Here is a 23072-nt window from a genome sequence, read left to right on the forward strand (position 1 = left end):
TGGGAGCAGGTGCAGCGGACACAGGGAAATTCCAGCGGCGATAGTGAATTCCCCAGACCCCATAACTCCTCCTCCTCATGGATCACCTCTTTCACCATACCCCCGACCTCCTGCTGATGCAGAACTGTCAGGCTTCACTCAGCAGAGTACTTATCTACATACCCCTACGCCCACATCAATGAGTTCTGATCCTGCCGTGATGTTCAGCTCTTCTGTTGCCTCCACCTCCAGGCCTTTATCTGTTGTTGTTTTCGCCGCCCAGTGATGACCCTTTCTCACGTTCCCATCATTCCTCCTTGTCATGGACTACCTCTGCTGGCCTTCTACCCTTTTTGGACCTATTTATTTCCAACTGCTGGCGTGACATCAACGGTCTTGACTTTTCTACTTCCCTTACCCACTCCAATTTCACCCCTCTGAGCACACAGCCCTTCGATCACACAGCAACAATCCCGACAATGTCAATAAGGGAGGTGCCATTGTAGTCAGGGAGGCTGACCTCTACCATACTGACAGCTCTCAGACACCTCATACCTACCCCTTGACCATGACCTTACAGACCCTCATCTCCCAGACTGCTGCGGATCACATCACCACAAGCAATCTCCCCTCCACAGCCTCCAAACTCAACGTTCCCGCAGACCCATAGTCTCTGCCTCCTTCTGCCCCACCGAGCTCAACTCCAAATACCTTGATTCCATCCTATCCCCTTCTCCAATCTTTGCCGAACTATATCCAAGACATCTCACACGCTAACTTTCAATTTCTAGCTTCCCCCCTGCTGTCACAGATGGATCCCTCACTCTAGTCTCCTCTATATCCTATAGTTCTGCTTTTGCTCCCCATCCCCACAAACAGAACAAGGATAGAGTTCCCCTGGTCTTCACCTTATACCCCACCAGCCTCTGCATCCAACACACCATCCACCGACATTTCTGTCACCGCCAACATCATCCCACCACTGGTTACATCCCACCATCCCTACTCCTTCCGCATTTAACTGAGACTGCTCTCTCTGCAATTCCTTGGTTCACCCATCCATTCCCACCCAAATCACCCCCTCCCCAGATACTTTCCCCTATAACCACATGAGATGCAAGACCTGTCCCTATACCTCTTCCCTCGCCTCTATCCAGGGACCCCAGCAGTCCATCCAGGTGAGACAGAGAATCACATGCACGCCCTTTAACTTCATCTACTGCATAAAGTCCCGATGTGACCTATTTTACTTTGGCGAGACCAAGCGTAGACAGATGTTATGGTGAGAAAGCAGGAGAATGGAGTTAGGAGGGAGAGATACATCAGCCATGACTGAATGGTGGGAGTAGACTTGATGGGCCAAATGGCCTAATTATACTCATAGTCACATATACAGTGTGGAAAGAGGCCCTTCGTCCCAACTCGCCCACACTGGCCAACAATGTCCCCGCTACATTAGTCCCACTTGCCTGCGTTTTGTCCATATCCCTCCAAACCTGTCCTATCCATGTACCTGTCTAACTGTTTCTTAAACGATGGGATAGTTCCAGCCTCAACTACCTCCTCTGGCAGCTTGTTCCATACACCCACCACCATTTATGTGAAAAAGTTACCCCTTGGATTCCTATTAAATCTTTTCCCCTTCACCTTGAACCTATGTCTTCTGGTCCTCAATTCCCCAACTCTGGGCCAAAGACTCTGTGCATCTACCCAATCTATCCCTCTCATGATTTTGTATACCTCTATAAGATCTCCCCTCACCCTCCTACGTCCCATGGAATAGAGACCCAGCTTACTCAACCTCGCCCAATAGCTCACAGCCTCTAGTCCTGGCAACATCCTTGTAAATCTTTTCTGAACCCTTTCAAGCTTGACAATATCTTACCTATAACATGGTGCCCAGAACTGAGCACAATATTCTACAGTGCCCTCCATAATGTTTGGGACAAGGACCCATCATATATTTATTTGCTTCTGTATTACACAATTTTAGATTTGTAATAGAAAAAAATCATATGTGGTTAAAGTGCAGATTGTCAGATTTCAATAAAGGCCATTTTTATACATTTTGGTTTCACCATGTAGAAATTACAGCTATGTTTATACATTGTCCCCCCATTTCAGGGCACCATAATGTTTGGGACACACGGCTTCGCAGGTGTTTGTAATTGCTCAGGTGTGTTTAATTGCCTCCTTCATGCAGGTATAAGTGAGCATTCAGCACCTCGTCTTTCCTCCAGTCTTTCCATCACCTTTGGAAACTTTTATTACTGTTTATTAACACGAGGACCAAATTTGTACCAATGAAAGTAAAACAAGCCATTGTGAGTCTGAGAAACAAGAATAAAATTGTTAGAGACACCAGCCAAACCTTCGGCTTACCAAAATCAATTGTTTGGAACATCATTAAGAAGAAAGAGAGCACTGGTGAGCTTACTAATCGCAAAGGGACTGGCAGGCCAAGGAAGACCTCCACAACTGCTGACAGAAGAATTATCTCTATAATAAAGAAAAATCCCCAAACACCTGTCTGACAGATCAGTAACACTCTTCAGGAGTCAGGTGTGGATTTGTTAATGACCACTGTCTGCAGAAGACTTCATGAACAGAAATACAAGAGGCTACACTGCAAGATACAAACCACAGGTTAGCCACAAAAATAGGATGGCCAGGTTACGGTTTGCCAAGTACTTAAAAGAGCAACCACAGTTTTGGAAAAAGGTCTTGTGGACAGATGAGACGAAGATTAACTTATATCAGAGTGATGGCAACAGCAAACTATGGAGGAGAGACGGAATTCCCCAACATCCAAAGCATACTACCACGTCTGTGAAACACGGTGGTGGGGGTGTTATGGGCTGGGCATGTATGGCTGCTGATGGTAGTAGCATAATGTATAGCTGATGGTAGTAGCATAATGAATTCTGAAGTGTATAGACACAACCTATCTGCTCAAGTTCAAACAAATGCCTCAAAACTCATTGCCTGCGGTTCATTCTACAGCAAGACAATGATCCCAAACATACTGCTAAAGCACCAAAGGAGTTTTTCAAAGCTAAAAAATGGTCAATTCTTGAGTAGCCAAGTCTATCACCGGATCTGAACCCAATTTAGCCTGCCTTTTATATGCTGAAGAGAAAACTGAAGGGGACTAGCCCCCAAAACAAGCATAAGCTAAAGATGGCTGCAATACAGGCCTGGCAGAACATCACCAGAGAAGACACCCAGCAACTGGTGATGTTCATGAATTGCAGACTTCAAGCAGTCATTGCATGCAAAGGATATGCAACAAAATACTAAACATGACTAGTTTCATTTACATGACATTGCTGTGTCCCAAACATTATGATGCCCTGAAATGTGTGAGGGGGGGGGGGGGGGGGGGGGGGGGGGGGCTATGTATAAGTATATACACTTCTGTAATTTCTACATGGTGAAACCAAAATGTATAAAAATGGCATTGATTAAAACCTAACAATGTGCATTTTAATCTCATGTGATTTTTTTTCTGTTCCAAATCTTAAATTGTGAAGTACAGAGGCAAATAAATAAATGATGGGTCTTTGTCCCAAACATTATGGAGGGCACAGGAAATGCTGTTTCACCAACGTCTTATACAACTGCAGATAACCTCCCAACTTCTATACTCAATACTGACTGATGAAGGCCAAAGTGCCAAAAGCCTTTTTGACCACCTTATCCACCTGCGACACGACCTTCAAGGAACCATGCACCTGTACTCCTAGATCCCTCTGCTCTACAACACTACCCAGAGACCCACCATTTACTGTGTAGGTCCTGCCTTTGTTCAACTTCCCAAAATGCAACACCACACTTTTCTGTATCTAACTCCATCAAAATTTTCCTCCGCCCACCTGACCAATCGATCCAGATCCTGCTGCAATCTTTCATAACCATCTTTACTATCTGCATAACCACTCACTTTTGTATCATCAGCAAACTGGTTAATTTTGTTCTTTATGTTCTCATCCAAATCATTGATGTAGATGACAAACAGTAACGGGCCCAGCACTGAACCCTGAGGCACGCCACTAGTCACAGGCCTCCAGTCCGAGAAGCAACCTTACACCTTCCATGGAGCCAATTTGCTATCCATTCAGCTATCTCTTGGATCCCATACGATCTAACTTTGCAGAGCAGCCTACCATGCGGAACCTTGTCGAATGCCTTAATGAAATCCATGTATACTACATCTACAGCTTTGCCCTCATCAACCTTTTTGGTGATGTCTTCAAAAAAATCAAAATCAGATTTGTGAGACACGACCTTCCATGTACAAAACCATGCTGACTATCGCGAATCAGCCCTTGCCCATCCAAATGCCTGTATATCCTATCCCTCAGAATACTCACCAATAACTTACTAACTACAGATGTTAAGCTCACCGGCCTAAAGTTCCTAGCATATTCCCTGCAGCCCTTCTTGAAAAGAGGCACAACATTTGCCACCCAGCAGTAAATTAAAGGACGACTTGTAAATTTCAACCAGGGCTTCTGCAATTTCCACTCTAGTTTCCCACAATGTCCTCGAATATATCTGATCAGGCCCTGGAGATTTGTCTATCTTCAAACACAACAGTACCTTCAGTACTTATTCGGCGATATCCCCGACTGCTCTCAAAACACTTCCAGTGACTGCTCCAATTTCCTCCATCCTACTGCCTTTCTCCTTGGTAAATAACCATATAACAATTACAGCATGGAAACAGGCCATCTCGGCCCTTCTAGTCCGTGCCGAACACTTATTCTCCTCTAGTCCCATCTACCTGCACAGACCATAACCCTCCATTCCTTTCCCGTCCATATAACTATCCAATTTATTTTTAAATGATAAAATCGAACCTGTCTCCACCACCTCCACTGGAAGCTCATTCCACACAGCTACCACTCTCTGAGTAAATAAGTTCCCCCTCATGTTACCCCTAAACTTCTGTCCCTTAATTCTCAAGTCATGTCCTCTTGTTTGAATCTTTCCTACTCTCAGTGGGAAAAACTTATCCACATCAACTCTGTCTATCCCTCTCATCATTTTAAAGACCTCTATCAAGTTCCCCCTTAACCTTCTGCGCTCCAAAGAATAAAGACCTAACTTGTTCAACTTTTCTCTGTAACTTAGTTGCTGAAACCCAGGCAACATTCTAGTAAATCTCCTCTGTACTCTCTCTATTTTGTTGACATCCTTCCTATAATTAGGCGACCAAAATTGTACACCATACTCCAGAATTGGCCTCACCAATGCCTTGTACAATTTTAACATTACATCCCAACTTCTATACTCAATGCTCTGATTTATAAAGGCCAGCACACCAAAAGCTTTCTTTACCACCCTGTCTACATGAGATTCCACCTTCAGGGAACTGTGCACACTTATTCCTAGATCCCTCTGTTCAACTGCATTCCTCAAATCACTACCATTTACCATACTTAAGGAAGGATGTACTAGCCCTGGAGGCAGTGCAGCGAAGGTTTACAAGATTAATTCCTGCAATGAGGGGATTGACATATGAGGAAAGGTTAAGTAAGCTGGAGCTCTACTCTTTGGAGTTTAGGAGAATGAGAGGCGATCTCATTGAAACATATAAGATCGTGAGGGGCCTTGATCGGGTGGATGCACCGAGGATGTTCCCAATGATCGGGGAAACTAGAACTAGGGGACATAGTTGCAGAATAAGGGGGGGCTCTTTTAAAACTGAGATGAGGAAGAACTTCTTCACCAAGAGGGTGGTTAATTTATGGAATTCACTGCCCCAGGGAGCAGTGGAAGCAGAAACGTTAAATATATTTAAGTCTAGAATAGATGGTTTTTTAGCTGCCGAGGGGATAAGGGGCTACGGGGAGAGGGCAGGGATATGGACCTAGGTATGGTTAGTATAGTAAGACCTGAGTGATCTCCTGGACAAGTGTCGATCGCCTGGATTGGGGTCGGAGAGGAATTTCCCGGATTTTTTTTCCCGAATTGGACCTGGGTTTTTATCCGGTTTTTTGCCTCCCCCAGGAGATCACGCGGTTCTTGGGGTGGAGAGGGGTGATAGCGGTATGAAGGGGAGGGTAGTGTCTTGTGTTCTGTGTCTTGTGTCTACTGTTTGTGGGTAAGTGTGTCTGTTTAGTGTTCAGCCATGAGCGAATGGCGGTGCGGGCTCGACGGACCTGGTGGTCTACTCTCGCACCTACTTTCTATGTTTCTATGTTTCTATGTACGTCCTATTTTGATTTGTCCTGCCAAGATGTAGCACCTCACACCTATCAGCATTAAACTCCATCTGTCTGAATCTCTCTGTAGACTTTGAAAATCTACTTCATTATCCACAACACCACCTATCTTAGTATCATCTGCATACTTACTAATCCAATTTACCACCATCATCCAGATCATTGATGTACATGACAAACAACAGTGGACCCAACACAGATCCCTGTGGCACCCCACTAGTCACTGGCCTCCAACCTGACAAACAGCCATCCACCATTACTCTCTGGCATCTCCCATTCAGCCACTTTTGAATCCATCTTGTTACTCCACCATTAATACCCAACAATTGAACCTTCTTAACCAACCTTCCATGAGGAACCTTGTCAAAGGCCTTACTGAAGTCCATATAGACAACATCCACTGCTTTAGCCTCATCAATTTCCCGAGTAACCTCTTCAAAAAATTCAAGATTAGTCAAACATGACCTTCCAGGCACAAATCCATGTTGACTGTTCCTAATCAGACCCTGTTTATCCAGATGCTTATATATATTATCTCTAAGTATCCTTTCCATTAATTTGCCCACCACTGACGTCAAACTAACAGGTCTATAATTGCTAGGTTTACTCTTAGAACCCTTTTTAAACAATGGAACAACATGCGCAGTACGCCAATCCTCCGGCACTATTCCCGTTTCTAATGACATTTGAAATATTCCTGTCATAGCCCCTGATATTTCTACACTAACTTCCCTCAATGTCCTAGGGAATATCCTGTCCGGACCTGGAGACTTATCCACTTTTATATTTTTCAAAAGTGTCAGTACTTCCTCTTCTTTGAATCTCATAGTTTCCATAGCTACTCTACTTGTTTCCCTTACCTCACATAATTCAATATCCTTCTCCTTGGTGAATACCGAAGAAAATAAATTGTTCAATATCTCCCCCATCTCTTTTGGCTCTGCAGATAGCTGTCCACTCTGACTCTCTAATGGACCAATTTTATCCCTCGTTATCCTTTTGCTATTAATATAGCTGTAGAAACCCTTTGGATTTACTTTCACCTTACTTGCCTAAGCAACCTCATATCTTCTTTTAGCTTTTCTAATTTCTTTCTTAAGATTCTTTTTACATTCTTTATACTCCTCAAGCACCTCATTTGCTCCATGCTGCCTATAATTATTTGTAGATCTCTCTTTTTCCGAACCAAGTGTCCAATTTCCCTTGAAAACCATGGCTCTTTCCAATTTTTACTATTTCCTTTCAACCGAACAGGGACATAAAGATTCTGTACTCTTAAAATTTCACCTTTAAATGTCCTCCATTTCTCTTCCACATCTTTCCCATAAAACAAAATGTCCCAATTCACTCCTTTTAAATCCTTTCGCATCTCCTCAAAGTTAGCCTTTCTCCAATCAAAAATCTCAACCCTAGGTCCAGTTCTGACCCTGTCCATAATTATATTGAAACTAATGGTATTGTGATCACTGGACCCGAGCTGTTCCCCAACACATACCTCTGCCACCTGACCGGTCTCATCCTTCTCTAGTAGGCACCTCTATGTATTGCTGCAAAAAACTATCCTGCACACATTTTACAAACTCCAAACCATCCAGCCCATTTACAGAATGTGTTTCCCAGTCTACGTATGGAAAATTGAAATCTCCCACAATCACTACATTGTGCTTACTACTAATATCTGCGATCTCCTTACATATTTGCTCTTCCAATTCTCGCTCCCCATTTGGCGGTCTATAATACACCCCTATAAGTGTTGCTACCCCTTTCCCATTTCTCAGTTCCACCCAAATAGCCTCCCTAGCCAAGCCCTCTAATCTATCCTGTCAAAGCACTGCTGTAATATCTTCCCTGACAAGCAATGCAACACCTCCACCTCTTGCCCCTCCAATTCTATCACCTGAAGCAACGAAATCCTGGAATATTTAGTTTCCAATCACAGCCCTCCTGCAACCATGTTTCACTGATTGCCACAACATCATACTTCCAGGTATCAATCTAGGCTCTAAGCTCATCCACCTTTCTTACAATGCTACTAGCATTAAAATATACACATTTAAGAAACCCACCCCCTCTTATTCTCTGTTTATTATCTTTTTCTTCTTTCTCCCCTACATTTTAGGTCCGAGTGCTACCCTTCTCTGCCTCCTGCCTCACACACTGACTGCTAGCTTTCCCTATTTGAGTCCCTCCCCCCAACTGTTCTAGTTTAAAGTCTCCCCAGTAGCCTTTGCAAATCTCCCCACCAGGATATTGGTCCCCCTCAGGTTCAAGTGCAACCCGTCCTTTCTGTACAGGTCACACCTTCCCCAAAAGAGGTCCCAATGATCCAGAAACTTGAATCCATACCCACTGCACCAGTCCCTCAGCCACGCATTTATCCTCCACCTCGCTCCATTCCTACTCTCACTGTCGCGTGGCACAGGCAGTAATCCTGAGATTGTTACCTTTGCGGTCCTTCTCCTTAACTCTCTTCCTAACTCCTTAAATTCTCCTTTCAGGACCTCTTTTCTTTTTCTACCTATAATCGTTGGTACCTTTATGTACCACGACCTCAGGCTCCTCTCCCTCCCATTTCAGGATATCTTGGACACGTTCAGACACATCCCTGACCCTGGCACCAGGGAGGCAAACTACCATCCGGGTCTCCTGACTGCGTCCACAGAATCGCCTATTCGACCCCCTAACTATAGAGTCCCCTATTACTATTGTCCTCCTCTTCTTTTCCTAGAATACAGAGAAGAAATACTCATTTAATACCTTGCCCATCTGTGGCGCTGCAGAGGTGACCGCTTTGATTCCTGACAGGTCCCACTCTCTCGCTAGTTAACCTTTTCCCCCTTCTGTACTTATAAAATCTTTTGGGATTGTCCTTAATGCTACCCGCCAGAGCTATCTCCTAGCCCCTTTTTACCCTTCTGATTTCCTTTTTTAGTTTACTCTTAAGTTCCCGAAATGCCTCCAGGGATGCATATGATCCCAGCTGCTGATACCTGTCCCTTGCATCCATGCATCCTTCTTTTTGACTAATGTCTCAATTTCCCTCGTCAGCCAAGCTTTCTTATGTTTGCCTGTTTTCCCCTTCACTCCTCAGGACGTACACATCCTGAGCTTTCTTCAGCACTCTTTTAAAAACATCCCACTTGGCCGATATTTCTTTCCCCTCAAATAACTTGCTCCAGTCAACTTGAGCGAGACCTTCCCGCATACCCTCAAAGTTGGCCTTACCCCAGTTGAGCATTTAAACACGTGGACTCTCTCCATCCCTTTCCATAACTATCTTAAACCTAATCGAACTGGTTCCAAAAGGCGCCTCCACACACACACTTCATTAACTTGCCCTTCCCAATTTCCCAATACTAGATCCAGCGTTGCCCTCTCACGTGTGGGGGGTCTCCACATACTGCTCAAGAAAACTCTCCTGAACACTTTTGACGAATTGCACCCCATGTAAACCCTTCACGCTATGATTTTCCCAGTCTATATTGGGAAAGTTAAAATCCCCAACTGCAACAACCTTATTTGACCGGCAGATGTCTGCAACCTCCCGGCACATTTGTTCTTCTAATTCCCATTGACTATTCGGGGGTCTGTAGTACACCCCGAACAAAGTGATCATCCTTTTCTTGTTCCTCAGCTCCACCCATATAGCCTCACTAGACGAACCGTCCGTAATGTCACCTCTGAACACAGCCGTGACATCCTCCTTAACCAACAATGCACCCCCCCCCCCCCAACCCCCCCTCCCTCCCCCTCCTATCTTTCCCTCACCCCTGTCTCTCCTGAAGCTCCTGTACCCCAGAACATTGAACTGCCAGTCCTGCCCATCGCTTAACCAGGTTTCAGTCATGGCTACAACGTCCCAGTCGCTTGACCTATCCATGCCCTAAACTCATCTGCCTTATCTGTTAGGCCCATAGAAACATAGAAAATAGGTGCAGGAGGAGGCCATCTGGCCCTTCGAGCCAGCACCACCATTCATTGTGATCATGGCTGATCATTCACAATCAGTAACCCGTGCCTGCCTTCTCCCCTTGATTCCGCTAGCCCCAGGAGCTCTATCTAACTCTCTTTTAAATTCATCCAGTGAATTGGCCTCTACTGCCTTCTGTGGAAAAGAATTCCACAAATTCACAACTCTCTGGGTGAATTTTTTTTTTCTCATCTCAGTTTTAAATGGCCTCCCCTTTATTCTTAGACTGTGGCCCCTAGTTCTGGACTCGCCCAACATTGGGAACATTTTTCCTGCATCTAGCATGTCCAGTCATTTTATAATTTTATATGTTTCTATCAGATCCCCTCTCATCCTTCTGAATTCCAGTGAATACAAGCCCAGTCTTTCCAATCTTTCCTCATATTGACAGTCCTGCCATCCCGGGGATTAACCTCGTGACCCTACGCTGCACTGCCTCAATAGCAAGGATGTCTTTTCTCAAATTAGGAGACCAAAACTGCACATAATACACCAGATGTGGTCTCACCAGGGCCCCATACAACTGCAGAAGGACCTCTTTACTCCTATACTCAAATCCTCTTGTTATGAAGGCCGACATGCCATTAGCTTTCTTCACTGCCTGCTGTACCTGCATGTTTACTTTCAGTGACTGGTGCACAAGAACACCCAGATCTCGTTGCACTTCCCTTTTTCCTAATCTGACACCATTGAGATAATAATCTGGCTCCTTGTTCTTGCCACCAAAGTGGATAGCCTCACATTTATCGACATTATACTGCATCAAACATGCATCTGCCCACCCACTCATCCTGTCCAAGTCACCCTGCAACCTCCTAGCATCCTCATTGCAGTTCACACTGCCACCCAGCTTTGTGTCATCTGCAAATTTGCTAGTGTTACTTTTAGTCCCATGATCTAAATCATTAATATATATTGTGAATAGATGCGGCCCCAGCACCGAGCTTTGCGGCACTCCACTGGCCACTGCCTGCCACTCTGACAGGGACCCGTTTATTCCTACTGTTTGTTTCCTGTCTGCCAACCAATTCTCTATCCATGTCAATACCCTAACCCCAATACCATGTGATCTAATTTTGCCCACTAATCTCCTGTGGGACCTTATCAAAGGCTTTCTGAAAGTCCAGATACACCACATCCACTGCCTCTCCTTCATCCATTTTACTTGTCACATCCACAAAAAATTCCAGAAGATTAGTCAAGCAGGATTTCACCTTCATAAATCCATGCTGACATGGACCAATCCTTTTATTGCTATCCAAATGTGCCATTATTACATCTTTAATAATTGACTCCAGCATCTTACCCACCACCGATGTCAGGCTAACTAGTCTATAATTCCCTATTTTCTCTCTCGCTCCTTTCATGCAAAAGTGGGACAACGTTAGCTACCCTCCAATCCACAGGAACTGATCCTGAATCTATAGAATATTGGAAAATGATCACCAATGCATCCAACGATTTCTAGAGCCACCTCCTTAAGTACCCTGGGATTGAAGTAATTGAAATAATTTAATTGCCACACAACCAAGGTCGGTGGTATTTGGGTTGCCAGCAGCGGTACAATAATAAAGAACACAACCACAATAAAAAATTTACACAAACATCCACCACAGCATTCATCACTGTGGTGGAAGGCAGAGCTTGGCCAGTCCTCCTCCATTTTCCCCCGTGGTCGGGACCTCCACCCTCCACAGCCGTTGCTGCGGGCGTCCAGATGGTAAGGGACAAAGTCAAAGTGAGGATGCAGACCATCAGGCCCTGTGGATTTATCAGCCTTCAGTATCATCAGTCTACCCAATACTATTTCTCACCTAATGCAAATTTATATCAGTTCCTCTGTCTCCCTAGATCCTCTGTCCTCTAGTACATCTGGGAGATTGGTTCTATCTTCACTAAGGAAGACACAAACAAAACACCTGTTCAACTCTCTGCCATTTCCTTGTTCCACATAATAATTTCACCTGTTTCTGCCTTCAAAGGTCCCACGTTTGTCTTTACCAATCTTTTTCTCTTAACAAAGCTAAAGAAGCTTTTACTATCCTTTATATTCTTGGCAAGCTTACCCTCGTACTTCATCTTTTCACCCTGTATTGCTCTTTTTGTTACCTTCTGTTGTCCTTTTGAAAGTTTCCCAATCCTCTGGCTTCCCGCTGCTCTTTGCTATGTTATGCACCTTTTCTTTTAGTTTTATTCCATCCATAACTTCCCTTGTCAGCCACAGTTGCCTCTTACTCCCCTTAGAATCTTTCTTCCTCTCCTTTGGAATGAAATGATCCTGCATCTTCTGGATTATGCCCAGAAATGCCTGCATTGCTGTTCCACTGTCATTCCTGCTAGGATTCTTTTCCAGTCGACCTTGGCCAGCCCCTCACATGCCTTCATGGTCGCCATTGTTCAACTGCATCACTGACACTTCTGATTTAACCTTCTCCCTCTCAAATTGCAGATTAAAACGTATCATATTATGGTCACTACTTCCTGGCGGTTCCTTTACCTTGAGTTCCCTTATTAAATCTGGTACATTAGACAATACTAAATCCAGAATTGCCTTCTCTCTGGTAGGCTCCAGTACAAGCTGCTCTAAGAATCCATCTCGGAGGCACGCAACAAACTTCCTTTCTTGGATGTTCAGAAAGTCCAGAACCAACCTGATTTACCCAGTCTACCTGCATATTGAAATCTCCCATAACCACAATAGCATTACCTTTGTTATATGCCAATTTTAACTCCTGCTGCAACTTGCACCCTATATCCAGGATACTGTTTGGGGGCATGTGGATAACACTCATTTGTGTCTTCTTACCTTTACAATTCCTCAATCCTGTCCACAGCGACTCTACATCGTCAGTCCCTATGTCACTCCTCGCAAGGGACTGAATTTCATCACTCACCAGAGCTTGCGTTAAAATACGTGCAGTTTAAACCAACCCTTCTTCCTCGCTCTCTGCCTTTCACTTGCTTATTCTGTCCGCTAACCTTTCCCACACCACCCTCCATACCAACTTCCAGCCTCTTACGTGCCTCTGCCCTGCACGAGAACCTACCCCCCCCCCTGTCAAACTAGTTTAAACCCTCCTGTGTAGCATTAGCAAACCTCCCGCTAGGATGTTGGTCCCCCTCCAGTTTAAGTTCAACCCGTCCCTTTTATACAGGTCACCCCTGCCCTGGAAAAGATACCAATGATCCAGAAATCTGAATCCCTGCCCCCTGCACCAACTCTACAGCCACACATTCATTTCCCCAATCTTCCTATTCTTACCTTCACTAGCACAAGGTACTGGAATATACCTGAGATCACCACCCTGCAGGTCCTGCTTTTCAGTCCTCTGCCCAATTCCGTAAATTCTTGTTGCAGAACCTCCTTCCTCTTCCTACTTATATAATTTGTGCCAATATGCACAACAACCTCCACCCCCTTCCTTCCTCCCCTCCCCTGTCCCACCTGGACTCTCACCTATCCCCCCCCCCCCCCCCCTCTTCTATCTACATTCCTTCCTCTAACTTTACAATTCACAACTGTTCAATCCTTTGTCTCACACCTTCTGTCTTTTCATCTCTGGCCTTTGTCCAAGCATCTGCTTATCAAAACCCTCCCTTACCTACCAGTTGCCAGGCTTTGTCTGCCTCACCTCTCTTCCAGCTTTCTCCCACCCACACCCTCTGCAATCAGTCTGAAGAAGGGTACCAACCCAAAATGTCACCTCTCCATGTTCTCCAGAGATGCTGCCTGAGCCCCTGCGTTAATCCTGCACTTGGTGTTTTTGTAAGTTCATAATTACTTCATTTATTGAGGAACTTCTTTCTAGCATAACTTAAATAAAAAGATCGTTCTGATAAAAAGAAAAAGACAAACATCTCATCTAGAACAGCACGAAGATGGATCTCTGGTTTCTATTTTGACCTATAAGATGTTCAAGGTATCTTTGAATAGTTGGTCGATGCAGCCACATCCTTTGCATAAACCCAGGCAAACAAAGCAATGGTTAGCTGTTCAGCTGGGTTGACTATCAAACACAATATTTTTATTCATGTAAAAAGTCACAAATTATCCCCCCCTGATGGCATGTGTATAGAGATCTGGGCAAGATCGGAAACAAAGTACTTTGTCAAATATTTTCAAATAATAAATGAAAGGGAATTAAATGTACACAGGAGCTTGTTATTGTAGAATAAACCAAAAAGCAAATCAATTTGGTTTGTAAACTATAGATGACAGTGCCGAAGTGATCCAATATTATTCCCATTGCTTTCTCAGAGGACTTTCTGTAGGAAAGGTTTCTAATTAGCACTTGGTAAAAGTATTCACAACTCAGGAACATACCTCCTACGTACATCAAAACATCAGTTCACACCAGACCGTCAAAATTCACAGCGGGGCTGTTTGATTGATGATGTTAGTTGTGCAGTTTTGATGCATTAATGTTCATTTGGAAGTTAATTACTTTTGGGGATCAAGAATTTATCTATTTCATTTATTGAGGTTAGAGCAGGATATAGGGAGAATGAACAATATCCTAATCCACAAGATAGCTGCTTTCCAATGCCCTCCATTTGAAAAAAGACCATGTTGGCAAAATATATATATATACACACACATTCTAGCTAACGTTCCTTTTGTCTGTGGCTCCCAATGCTTGTTCATCGCGCTGTGTAGGGGGAAATCATAAAATGCAATTTCAAATCATTTATCGGAAATGTTATTCTTAGCAAAAAGTAAATGCCTAGCTCTAAAAATGTTTTTCTTATGTACGTGAAATGAACAAATGCCAAAATATATACTGACGGCATATTTTTCCTATTAAGAGAGGATATTTGATGCCTGTCGGCTGAAGATTTGAACTCGGGGATTAATATAAGACAACGTTCAGTACTTCAGGAGCTTACCTTGGCTGGTGGTATTTCTAGCAAAGCTCCAAGCTCTTCAAATGTAATATTATTGTACAGTTTACTGGCAGAAAGCAGGTTGTGCTCAATGACAGCCCTGTCCAGTATACTCGAACCTGGTATCAAGGGAGGAAATATCACATCATTATAATCAATGCAATCTCATAAACTTGTATATCTACTAAGCAAATGAAAAAGAATGCTGACAGATATTTAGGTTTGACAGTTGCTAAAAAGTATTTAAACCTTTATGTAACCAGAGGGGAAGGTATTGTGATAAGCATTTAACTGAGAGACAGTGGCAAGCTGTGTGCTTTGCTATTGGGAGATATGGTCACAGGAAAAATACATCTTTAAAGTCTCCTCCTCAAGCTGTTTTTGCATATTTTTGAATATTTCCTAGATTCACAACATTGATATATAACAAACCAGAAGAATTACCAGCCCAGGGTTTGTTTCTTTTACTTAACCTGAACTTCTGGATTTTACTTGTGAAGGTATATGTACTCACAAGTAATCTTTTAAATTAGTCATTGACATGTGGCATATTTTGACCATGAATGTCTTGTAACCCACACCGACTAATTTCCAAATTTAGAAATCAAGGTTTTAACAGTAGCATCCTCTTGAGGATGAGGAGAATTTAAACATATGGTTGCTTTAAAGATCTTGAACCTCATTCCTTTCAAAATAAATTTTGCGAATTTTCTGTTTCAAGACAGCAGGAATGCATTTATTTTTCTGTAACCTATTGTCCCTCACATACCTGCCAGCTCCATGGTGATCCTCCTGCCATTTAGCTACATTATGGATAATTTGCCAATGTTAGCTGAAAGATCTTTTTGCATCATTTATGTGGCAATACAGAGCATTTAAATTAGGACAAATATATTTTGACTGAAAGCTGGTCGTTCACAAAATAACCAGCAACTATCACCTATTCACACGACAGAAGGTTCTGAATGTGTGGCCAAATATGGAAGCTCGAAACCTCCTGAAGATCAGCTGCAGGCCTACCCAGACGTAGGTTCCAATGCTCAACATTGAGTTCAGCAAATAAGTTTTCACTTCCTGTTGAGCGTCTAATTGCACTCAGCCTCCAGCCGTTAATTATACACAATGATTGACTGGTGCACAAACAATAACCAATGAATGGGGTCACCTCCACACTTGTAGCTTTTCACTGCACCTTAAAGAGCATTCAAGTTAATTATTTATTCCTTATTTTTACATGTATTTAAATTTTGCAAGCAGCAAACTGCCCACATGTTCTGGGGGCAGGGCGTTGGGTTACGTCGCCTCAGTGAGAATCTGCTCCAAACTTGCCTTATCAATCAATGCAGAAGATCAGCTCATTCAGCCAATAACATCCAGAGGTGTGCAGGGGGCAAGACCACGAGTGGGGCAAGTCCGAGGAATTCAGGCCAATACTACGACAATTCTACCCAATATGTATCCTACTTGAAAATGGTAATATTTACAAATGCTTTTCCAACCATTTTACAAGCATGGGTGGTAAAGTGGCACTGAAAGGATGGCAAATTATCCATAATGTAGCTAAATGGCAGGTATGTGAGGGACAATAGGTTACTGAAAAATAAATGCAGAGGGGCGGGGAGCAGATTGCCCTGAGAGCATACATGGATTTGATGGGCTGAAAGTTCTCCTCCTGGGTCAATGAAAAATAGAAAATAAAGCAAGAAAAGCTAACCAGTTGCTCAAAAAAAGAAATTGACATTTTGTTTCTCTAAATCCAATTTACCATATTATAGATGTTATAAACATTTAAAGCATAGCATTGCACCGATAAACATTAAACTGGTAAAGTCCCACATAGCAGGAGCAAAACCTTTTCAAGGCATTTGTATGGTTCACTTCTCCATGGATGCCCAATACAACCTGAGTAAGGAAATCCGTCCAATGTCCTCCTAACATTTACAATAACCATCTGCTGCCTACTCCCATTTGATTTGCCTTGATGTTTTGGATGGTTAGTCATAGAATGACAGTGTGGAAACAGGCCCTTCGGCCCAACTTGCTCACACCGGCCAACCGCTTTCTTGAACGAAGGGATAGTCCCAGCCTCAACTACTCCTTTGGCAGCTTGTTCCGTACACCCACCGCCCTTTGTGTGAAAAAGATACCCCTCAGATTCCTATTAAATCTTTTCCTCTTCATCTAAAACCTATGTCCTCTGGTCCTCGATTTACTACTCTGGGAAAGAGACCGTGTATCTACCTGATCTATTCCTTACATGATTTTATGCACCTCGATAAGATCACCCGCTCATCCTCCTGCGTTCTGCTTTTAGCACTATATACTCATTGATGATTAATGCCAAGTCAGGTAAAGTTTTGTGAGAAAGCATTGGAACCTCATGGCTATTCTTGAGTTGATTCTCCCCCTTACCCAAATTAAATTGTATGTGTTGCTCTGTCAATTTCAATTGAATTTTATCTTTTGTTCATTACTCTATTATCTTCAGAAAATCCTCAGTGATTTAAACAAAATACCCACATATCCAGATAATTTCAATGCAGCCAAGCAATTAAAATTGATGTTTAAGAAGGAACTGCAGATGCTGGAAAATCGAAGGTAGACAAAAATGCTGGTGAAACTCAGCGGGTGAGGCAGCATCTATGGAGCGAAGGAAATAGGCAATGTTTCGGGTCGAGGCCCTTCTTCAGGTCTGAAGAAGGGTTTCGACCTGAAACGTTACCTATTTCCTTCTCTTCATAGATGCTGCCTCACCCGCTGAGTTTCTCCAACATTTTTGTCTTCCGTCTGATTAAAATTGACGTCATCTTTTAATGTACCAAAATGCCAAGGGAATAAAACTATTATATATTTTTTACACTTTACATTGAGAGATATCAGAGTGAAGGTGAAGGGGATTAGCGAAGAAATTATAGTGCTTAATCCACATTAACAAAAAAAGTAAAATCATTGGATGAAATAAATAAAATAATATTCAATGTTATCCAATGTTAACAATTAAATGTTGAAATCTGTTTTTAATATAATGAATCGAGAGCGTCTGTTCTGGGGATCACTCTGCAATTCTTTTTCATATTTCATGTAATTTCATAAATCAATGAACTTAGTTAAACTTATTAAAATGGGCTGAATTCAAAGCCATTGTTATGATTTCAGCTGCACCACCAGAAAACGGAAGGTCAATAATACATTTATGAAAAATAATAAAGTGCAACGATGAGCAACCGACACATTTTTCCACTAAACTTCCATACATGAGTAAACGTAGAATTCAACAGTACTTCAAGATAGCACAGCATTATCATCTGAGCCATGAATTAACATCATGTTGACTATCATCCTGACAGTAATATGATCATCAGTCCATTAAAAATAACATTTATAGCACCAGAAATAGCATGCATTGGGTTCATCATACACAAATAATTCTGCTCCAATTCAAAAGAAAAAGGTGTGAAACACACACCTTCAGGACAAAAACAGACTGTGTAGACTTTACCATCAGCAGTCGTTGCTTTCTGGTGAGGCATCAGCATGGCAGCAAACTCCTGTAGCTGGTTCCCTCGAATAATTCTATCCAGATACATTTTCTCTAGAATGCCATAAGCTGCAAGTTGCTGGCATCGTTCATCCTTAAACAGGGTTGCCAGCATACGGGAACGCTGCTGTCCTGCAGGGCAAGCACACCAAAGGAATCACTGTGAAATTTAATGCTCAACATGGTTGCATTGCAGAATTTCTTCATAATAATGCTTCCAATCAGCAAATTGTGTTTTTCTTGCATGGAAACTTTTCTTTCTTTTAAACACACCATTTTGATGATATATTTAGTGTTATAATAACACCTGGCATTTCAAATGATAAAACTAAAATTAAACAGAACAATAGAAAAGCTGCTTGCCAAATCTTTCACCTGGTTTACATGAATTCATTTACTGTGTTGCATTTCCAAATTAATTTTTCAATGCCCTGATTCTACTCACAATTTGCTTCCTACTATATCTATAGTATGTAGTATATATACTATATCTCCAGTATATTTGTGGGGAAAAAATGCAATCTCATCAATCGTGTTTACTTATGTAAGCAAGTGCCTTAAGTTATGTTTTATTTGAATGGAATTTGGTTTCGGTATTTGTTTTTATTTTTATTGTCACGTGCAACAGGACTAAGTGAAAAACTTTGTTTCGCGTGCTATTCAGTCAAATCATACTAGAACCAACCAATGTTCCCTCTAATTTTTAGTAGTTCGTGTGCGCAGAAATCTTATGTTGTGCAATTTTTTATGCTGTTACAAACGTGTGTGCGCACTGAATTCTTGTGCAAATATAAACCTGAAATTGTTTCACAATATTTTTGCCATAGCCTCTCATGGCTAATAAAACTGTATTGCCATGTTTTAATATAATACATATATCATATTTGTAGAAATATGAATGCAATTTATGAAGTTATGTATTCAGTTAAGATTTTATCCTATACTTTAAAGCTTGAACTACTTTGTCAATGAATATGAGATTTTTAAAAATAAGTATAAATTATATACTGTATAATACGGTATAATTATTGATTACTACATTTTAGGTAACATTGTAGTGTCTATGACATACAGACTCTTGAATGCTTTCGTTTTTCAAATGAAACAGTTCTTTAGTTGTCACACAACTATAATCAAGCCGTACACAAATGCAACAGGTAGCGCAAAGAGAAAAGTAAACAGAAAGCAGAATATAATGTCACAGCTACAGAGAATGTACAGATTTTTTAAAAGCGCAAGGGGCACATTGAGGTAGATTGGGAGATAGGGACTATCGTAGATTGTTCTCATAACAAAATTTATCCTTTGCAAACATAATTCCTCAAACTATTCTGGCCTTTGGTTTGGATTAATTCAGATGTATCCAAAATAAATGGTTGTCAACAGAGACAAGCCAAAAAGAGTGAAAGAATCCTAAGTCCAAACCCTAATTACTGGCTTACCTGATACATGCCAATTTTTATGCTCCACAAGCTTCCTTCCACCTTTTCTTAGATAAATCTATTAGTGTTAACCTCAATTATCAGTACTCCACACCCAGGCAGTTAAAAGGAAAGCCAACCTCATTACACAGGATCCCACCCACCCCCTGCACAAGTCCTTCCAACAGGCCGCCGATATAAAGTCCACCTATCCAAGAAAAACATCCACAAAAACTCATTCATACCCATTGCCATAAACAACTTAAATAAAAAATGAACAAGGGACAAATTAACCCTGACGTACTGTCACTTTACTTTTATCTTGTCTATTTTTAGTTTTTAATCTTTATACTTGCTTTTAATATCTATACACACTGTGTGTGCTCGCAGAAATCTGTGTTGTATGACTGCTTATCAGTACATTGTCCTGTTTGTATGTTGAGCCACGTCAAAGAAGATTTTCTGTTACGACAGACAATAAAGTTTTTCTGAATCTGAATCTGAATTCACTTCTTCCTCACTTACTTGTCCAATCTCCACTCAAATGCACCTATACTCTCTGCTTCAACAATGCTATATAGTTCTTCGTAATGAATAAAATGACTAGTATATTTTCCACGATGACATTGAGAGAGTATGGTGGAAAAACAACCACGGTTGATAACAACCATTTAATTTCAAAACAAATTGCTTAAATATGAAAAATGTATCTAACCATACTAAATTAATCAGCAAAGCTATCATTTTGTTCGTTTCTGAGTTCACAGCATGATAATGCAATGCAGTCATCGTATAATATTTTAAGATTTGCTCTCAAAGGCTGCCAATTGTTTTTTTTAAATAATGCTGGCATTACCAGCCACATTATAATCATTTTTAAAAAAATCTTGTGAACACACAACAGATACACAAGACAGAGAATGGAGGAAAGCAGAAACTTCAGACAGGGATCTTATTGAAAGTAAAGTGATACTAAAAATGTATAACTTTATGTTTGAAATACTCTAAAATCAACTTCAACTTCTGGTGCACTTATTTTTTGATGGAAGCTAATAAGATTCTGATCTAACAACATAACTGCAGGCATGGTGATTAAAACATTGAACTGCAAACTAAGACAACTCAACTAGGTTCTTATCATGCACAATTATGCTAGAATTGCCCACATCCCAAGGAGTATTGGCAACAATATAGTACCTGCTGATGCAAGAATAGTGCAGTGTAGCGCATGCTTTAAAGCCTCGAGGCGCTCGGTTTCATGAACTATAGACTTATACGAAAGCTCATTATATCGCTGGGCAGCTTCTATAAATTTCCTTCTGTAATCCAGGACACGAGCATAGCACACCTGAAGACAAACCATAGAAGAAAGTTGTACTTCATTGAAATACTAATAATTTACATTTTGCATGCCAAGTGACAAATTTAGGACGTGAATTTGCTTGTCTATAGAAATTGTTCTTCTGGTTTACATATATCCAAGTTGTGTAATTCTCCATTCACTTGCAAGGTGTGAAGAATTACACAAGGCTGGCATTTATTATGTACACTAACTGTCTTTAAAAGCTTGTGGAGCATAAAACTGTCTGCAAACACTGAGAAAGCTATTCTCACACGGTCAGTAGGTGAGGTTTTCTGGAATTGAGACGATGCAATGACAAGGAATGGCAATATATTAAATTGGGATGGTGTGTGACTTGGAGGAACATTTATAGATGACGTCATCAAATTCTCGCCAGATTTTGATTATAAGTTGCCAATTAGTTTAATGCTAAGTAATTATACAATGGAAAATTGTAATTTATTACATGACATTAGATCGCTCCACTACCAACACAATCTCTCTGCAGAGTGCGTTGTTTAATCAAGTAAAATTAGGTGTGTTTTGTCACCAGTTGATCATTTTGTTCTTGTTCTTTTTCCCAGGATTTCCCCACATTCAGGTCCTAAATACATTGAATAAACTGGGTAGTGGTTCTGGAACAGTACTTCATCCAATACTATTTATAACCTTAATCAGCAACTGCATTTGGATTACTCAATAGTTTGATACACATAAGAAAAATCTAGTGGAATGAACCATTCAAGAAATATATTTGAATCACGAGAAATGGGAATTAATTTCTTCCTTCCTCACCCATGCAAATTTAAGCTCCTGGCACAAACTTTAAACTCAATTATTTGATAAGGTGCTAGAGTTCACCTAAAGCACCTAGACAAGTTAGGATTGCTTAACTCTTCAAAATGTCTAAATATTCTCATTGGTCCCCGGTTTTTAGTAATGAAAAGCATCTTTCTAGATGCAGAATTCTACCTTATAATGTATCTGCAGCTGTTCATTGGTTGATTCATTCTGAAGCAGAGATGCTCGGTTAATGTAAGCTTCTGCTTGAACAGGATCATCATCTTCCAAATACAAACGAGCAATTTTCAGATAGGTGTCCAATTTATAGTCCACATTATACTGCCTGCAAAATTAAAAAGGTCAAATGTTAACGCTTAAGGATTTTTCCAAAGTTGCATTTGACCTGAAACGTTTCAGAGCATGAATGTAAGTGAAGGATTTAAAGATAGAAAAAGATTTTCTTTTTCAGTAGAATCAGCAAATGTTATGCCGTATTTTAAAAGGGTTTGATTAACACAACATAGTTTCAATTGCTTCCACAGAGTGACACAGCGTGGTAACAGGCCCTTCAGCCCAACTTGCCCACACCAGCCAATATGTCCCAGCTGCACGAGTCCGACCTGCCCGCATTTGGCCAATATCCTTCCAAACGTGTCCTTTCCATGTACCTGTCAAACTGATTCTTAAACGTTGGGATAGTCCCAGACTCAACTACCTCCTCTGGCAGCTTGTTCCATACACCCACCACCCTCTGTGTGAAAAAGTTACAGCTCAGATTCTTATTAAATCTTTTCCCTTTCACCTTAAACCTGTGTCCCCTGGTCCTCAATTCACCTACTCTGGGCAAGAGACTCTGTGCGTCTAAAGGGTAAATACCTTCAGATAAAGGCAGTTCATAAAATGGGTTATATTCCAGGAAAACAGT

General features: G+C 41.6%; 1 protein-coding gene and 1 long non-coding RNA gene across 2 annotated transcripts in view; both read right to left on the minus strand.

Annotated features, from left to right (window-relative positions):
* Positions 1–23072, minus strand: part of cops4 (COP9 signalosome subunit 4) — a 53693-nt gene that overhangs the window by 11040 nt on the left and 19581 nt on the right. Inside the window, exons 5-8 of the mRNA XM_033024947.1 lie at positions 22337–22490; positions 21220–21370; positions 18530–18733; positions 15067–15182 (exon numbers count right to left, since the gene is read on the minus strand). Coding sequence (XP_032880838.1) covers positions 15067–15182; positions 18530–18733; positions 21220–21370; positions 22337–22490 — 625 coding nt within the window. The remainder of the gene's footprint in view (positions 1–15066; positions 15183–18529; positions 18734–21219; positions 21371–22336; positions 22491–23072) is intronic.
* Positions 1528–12670, minus strand: LOC116975629. Its single transcript, XR_004412684.1, has 3 exons — positions 12555–12670; positions 6534–6541; positions 1528–1544 (listed from the first exon to the last, which is right to left on the minus strand). It is a non-coding gene; the product is annotated as an uncharacterized LOC116975629 (long non-coding RNA).

This window comes from Amblyraja radiata, chromosome 1, assembly GCF_010909765.2.
Source record: "Amblyraja radiata isolate CabotCenter1 chromosome 1, sAmbRad1.1.pri, whole genome shotgun sequence".
Classification (NCBI taxonomy): domain Eukaryota; kingdom Metazoa; phylum Chordata; class Chondrichthyes; order Rajiformes; family Rajidae; genus Amblyraja; species Amblyraja radiata.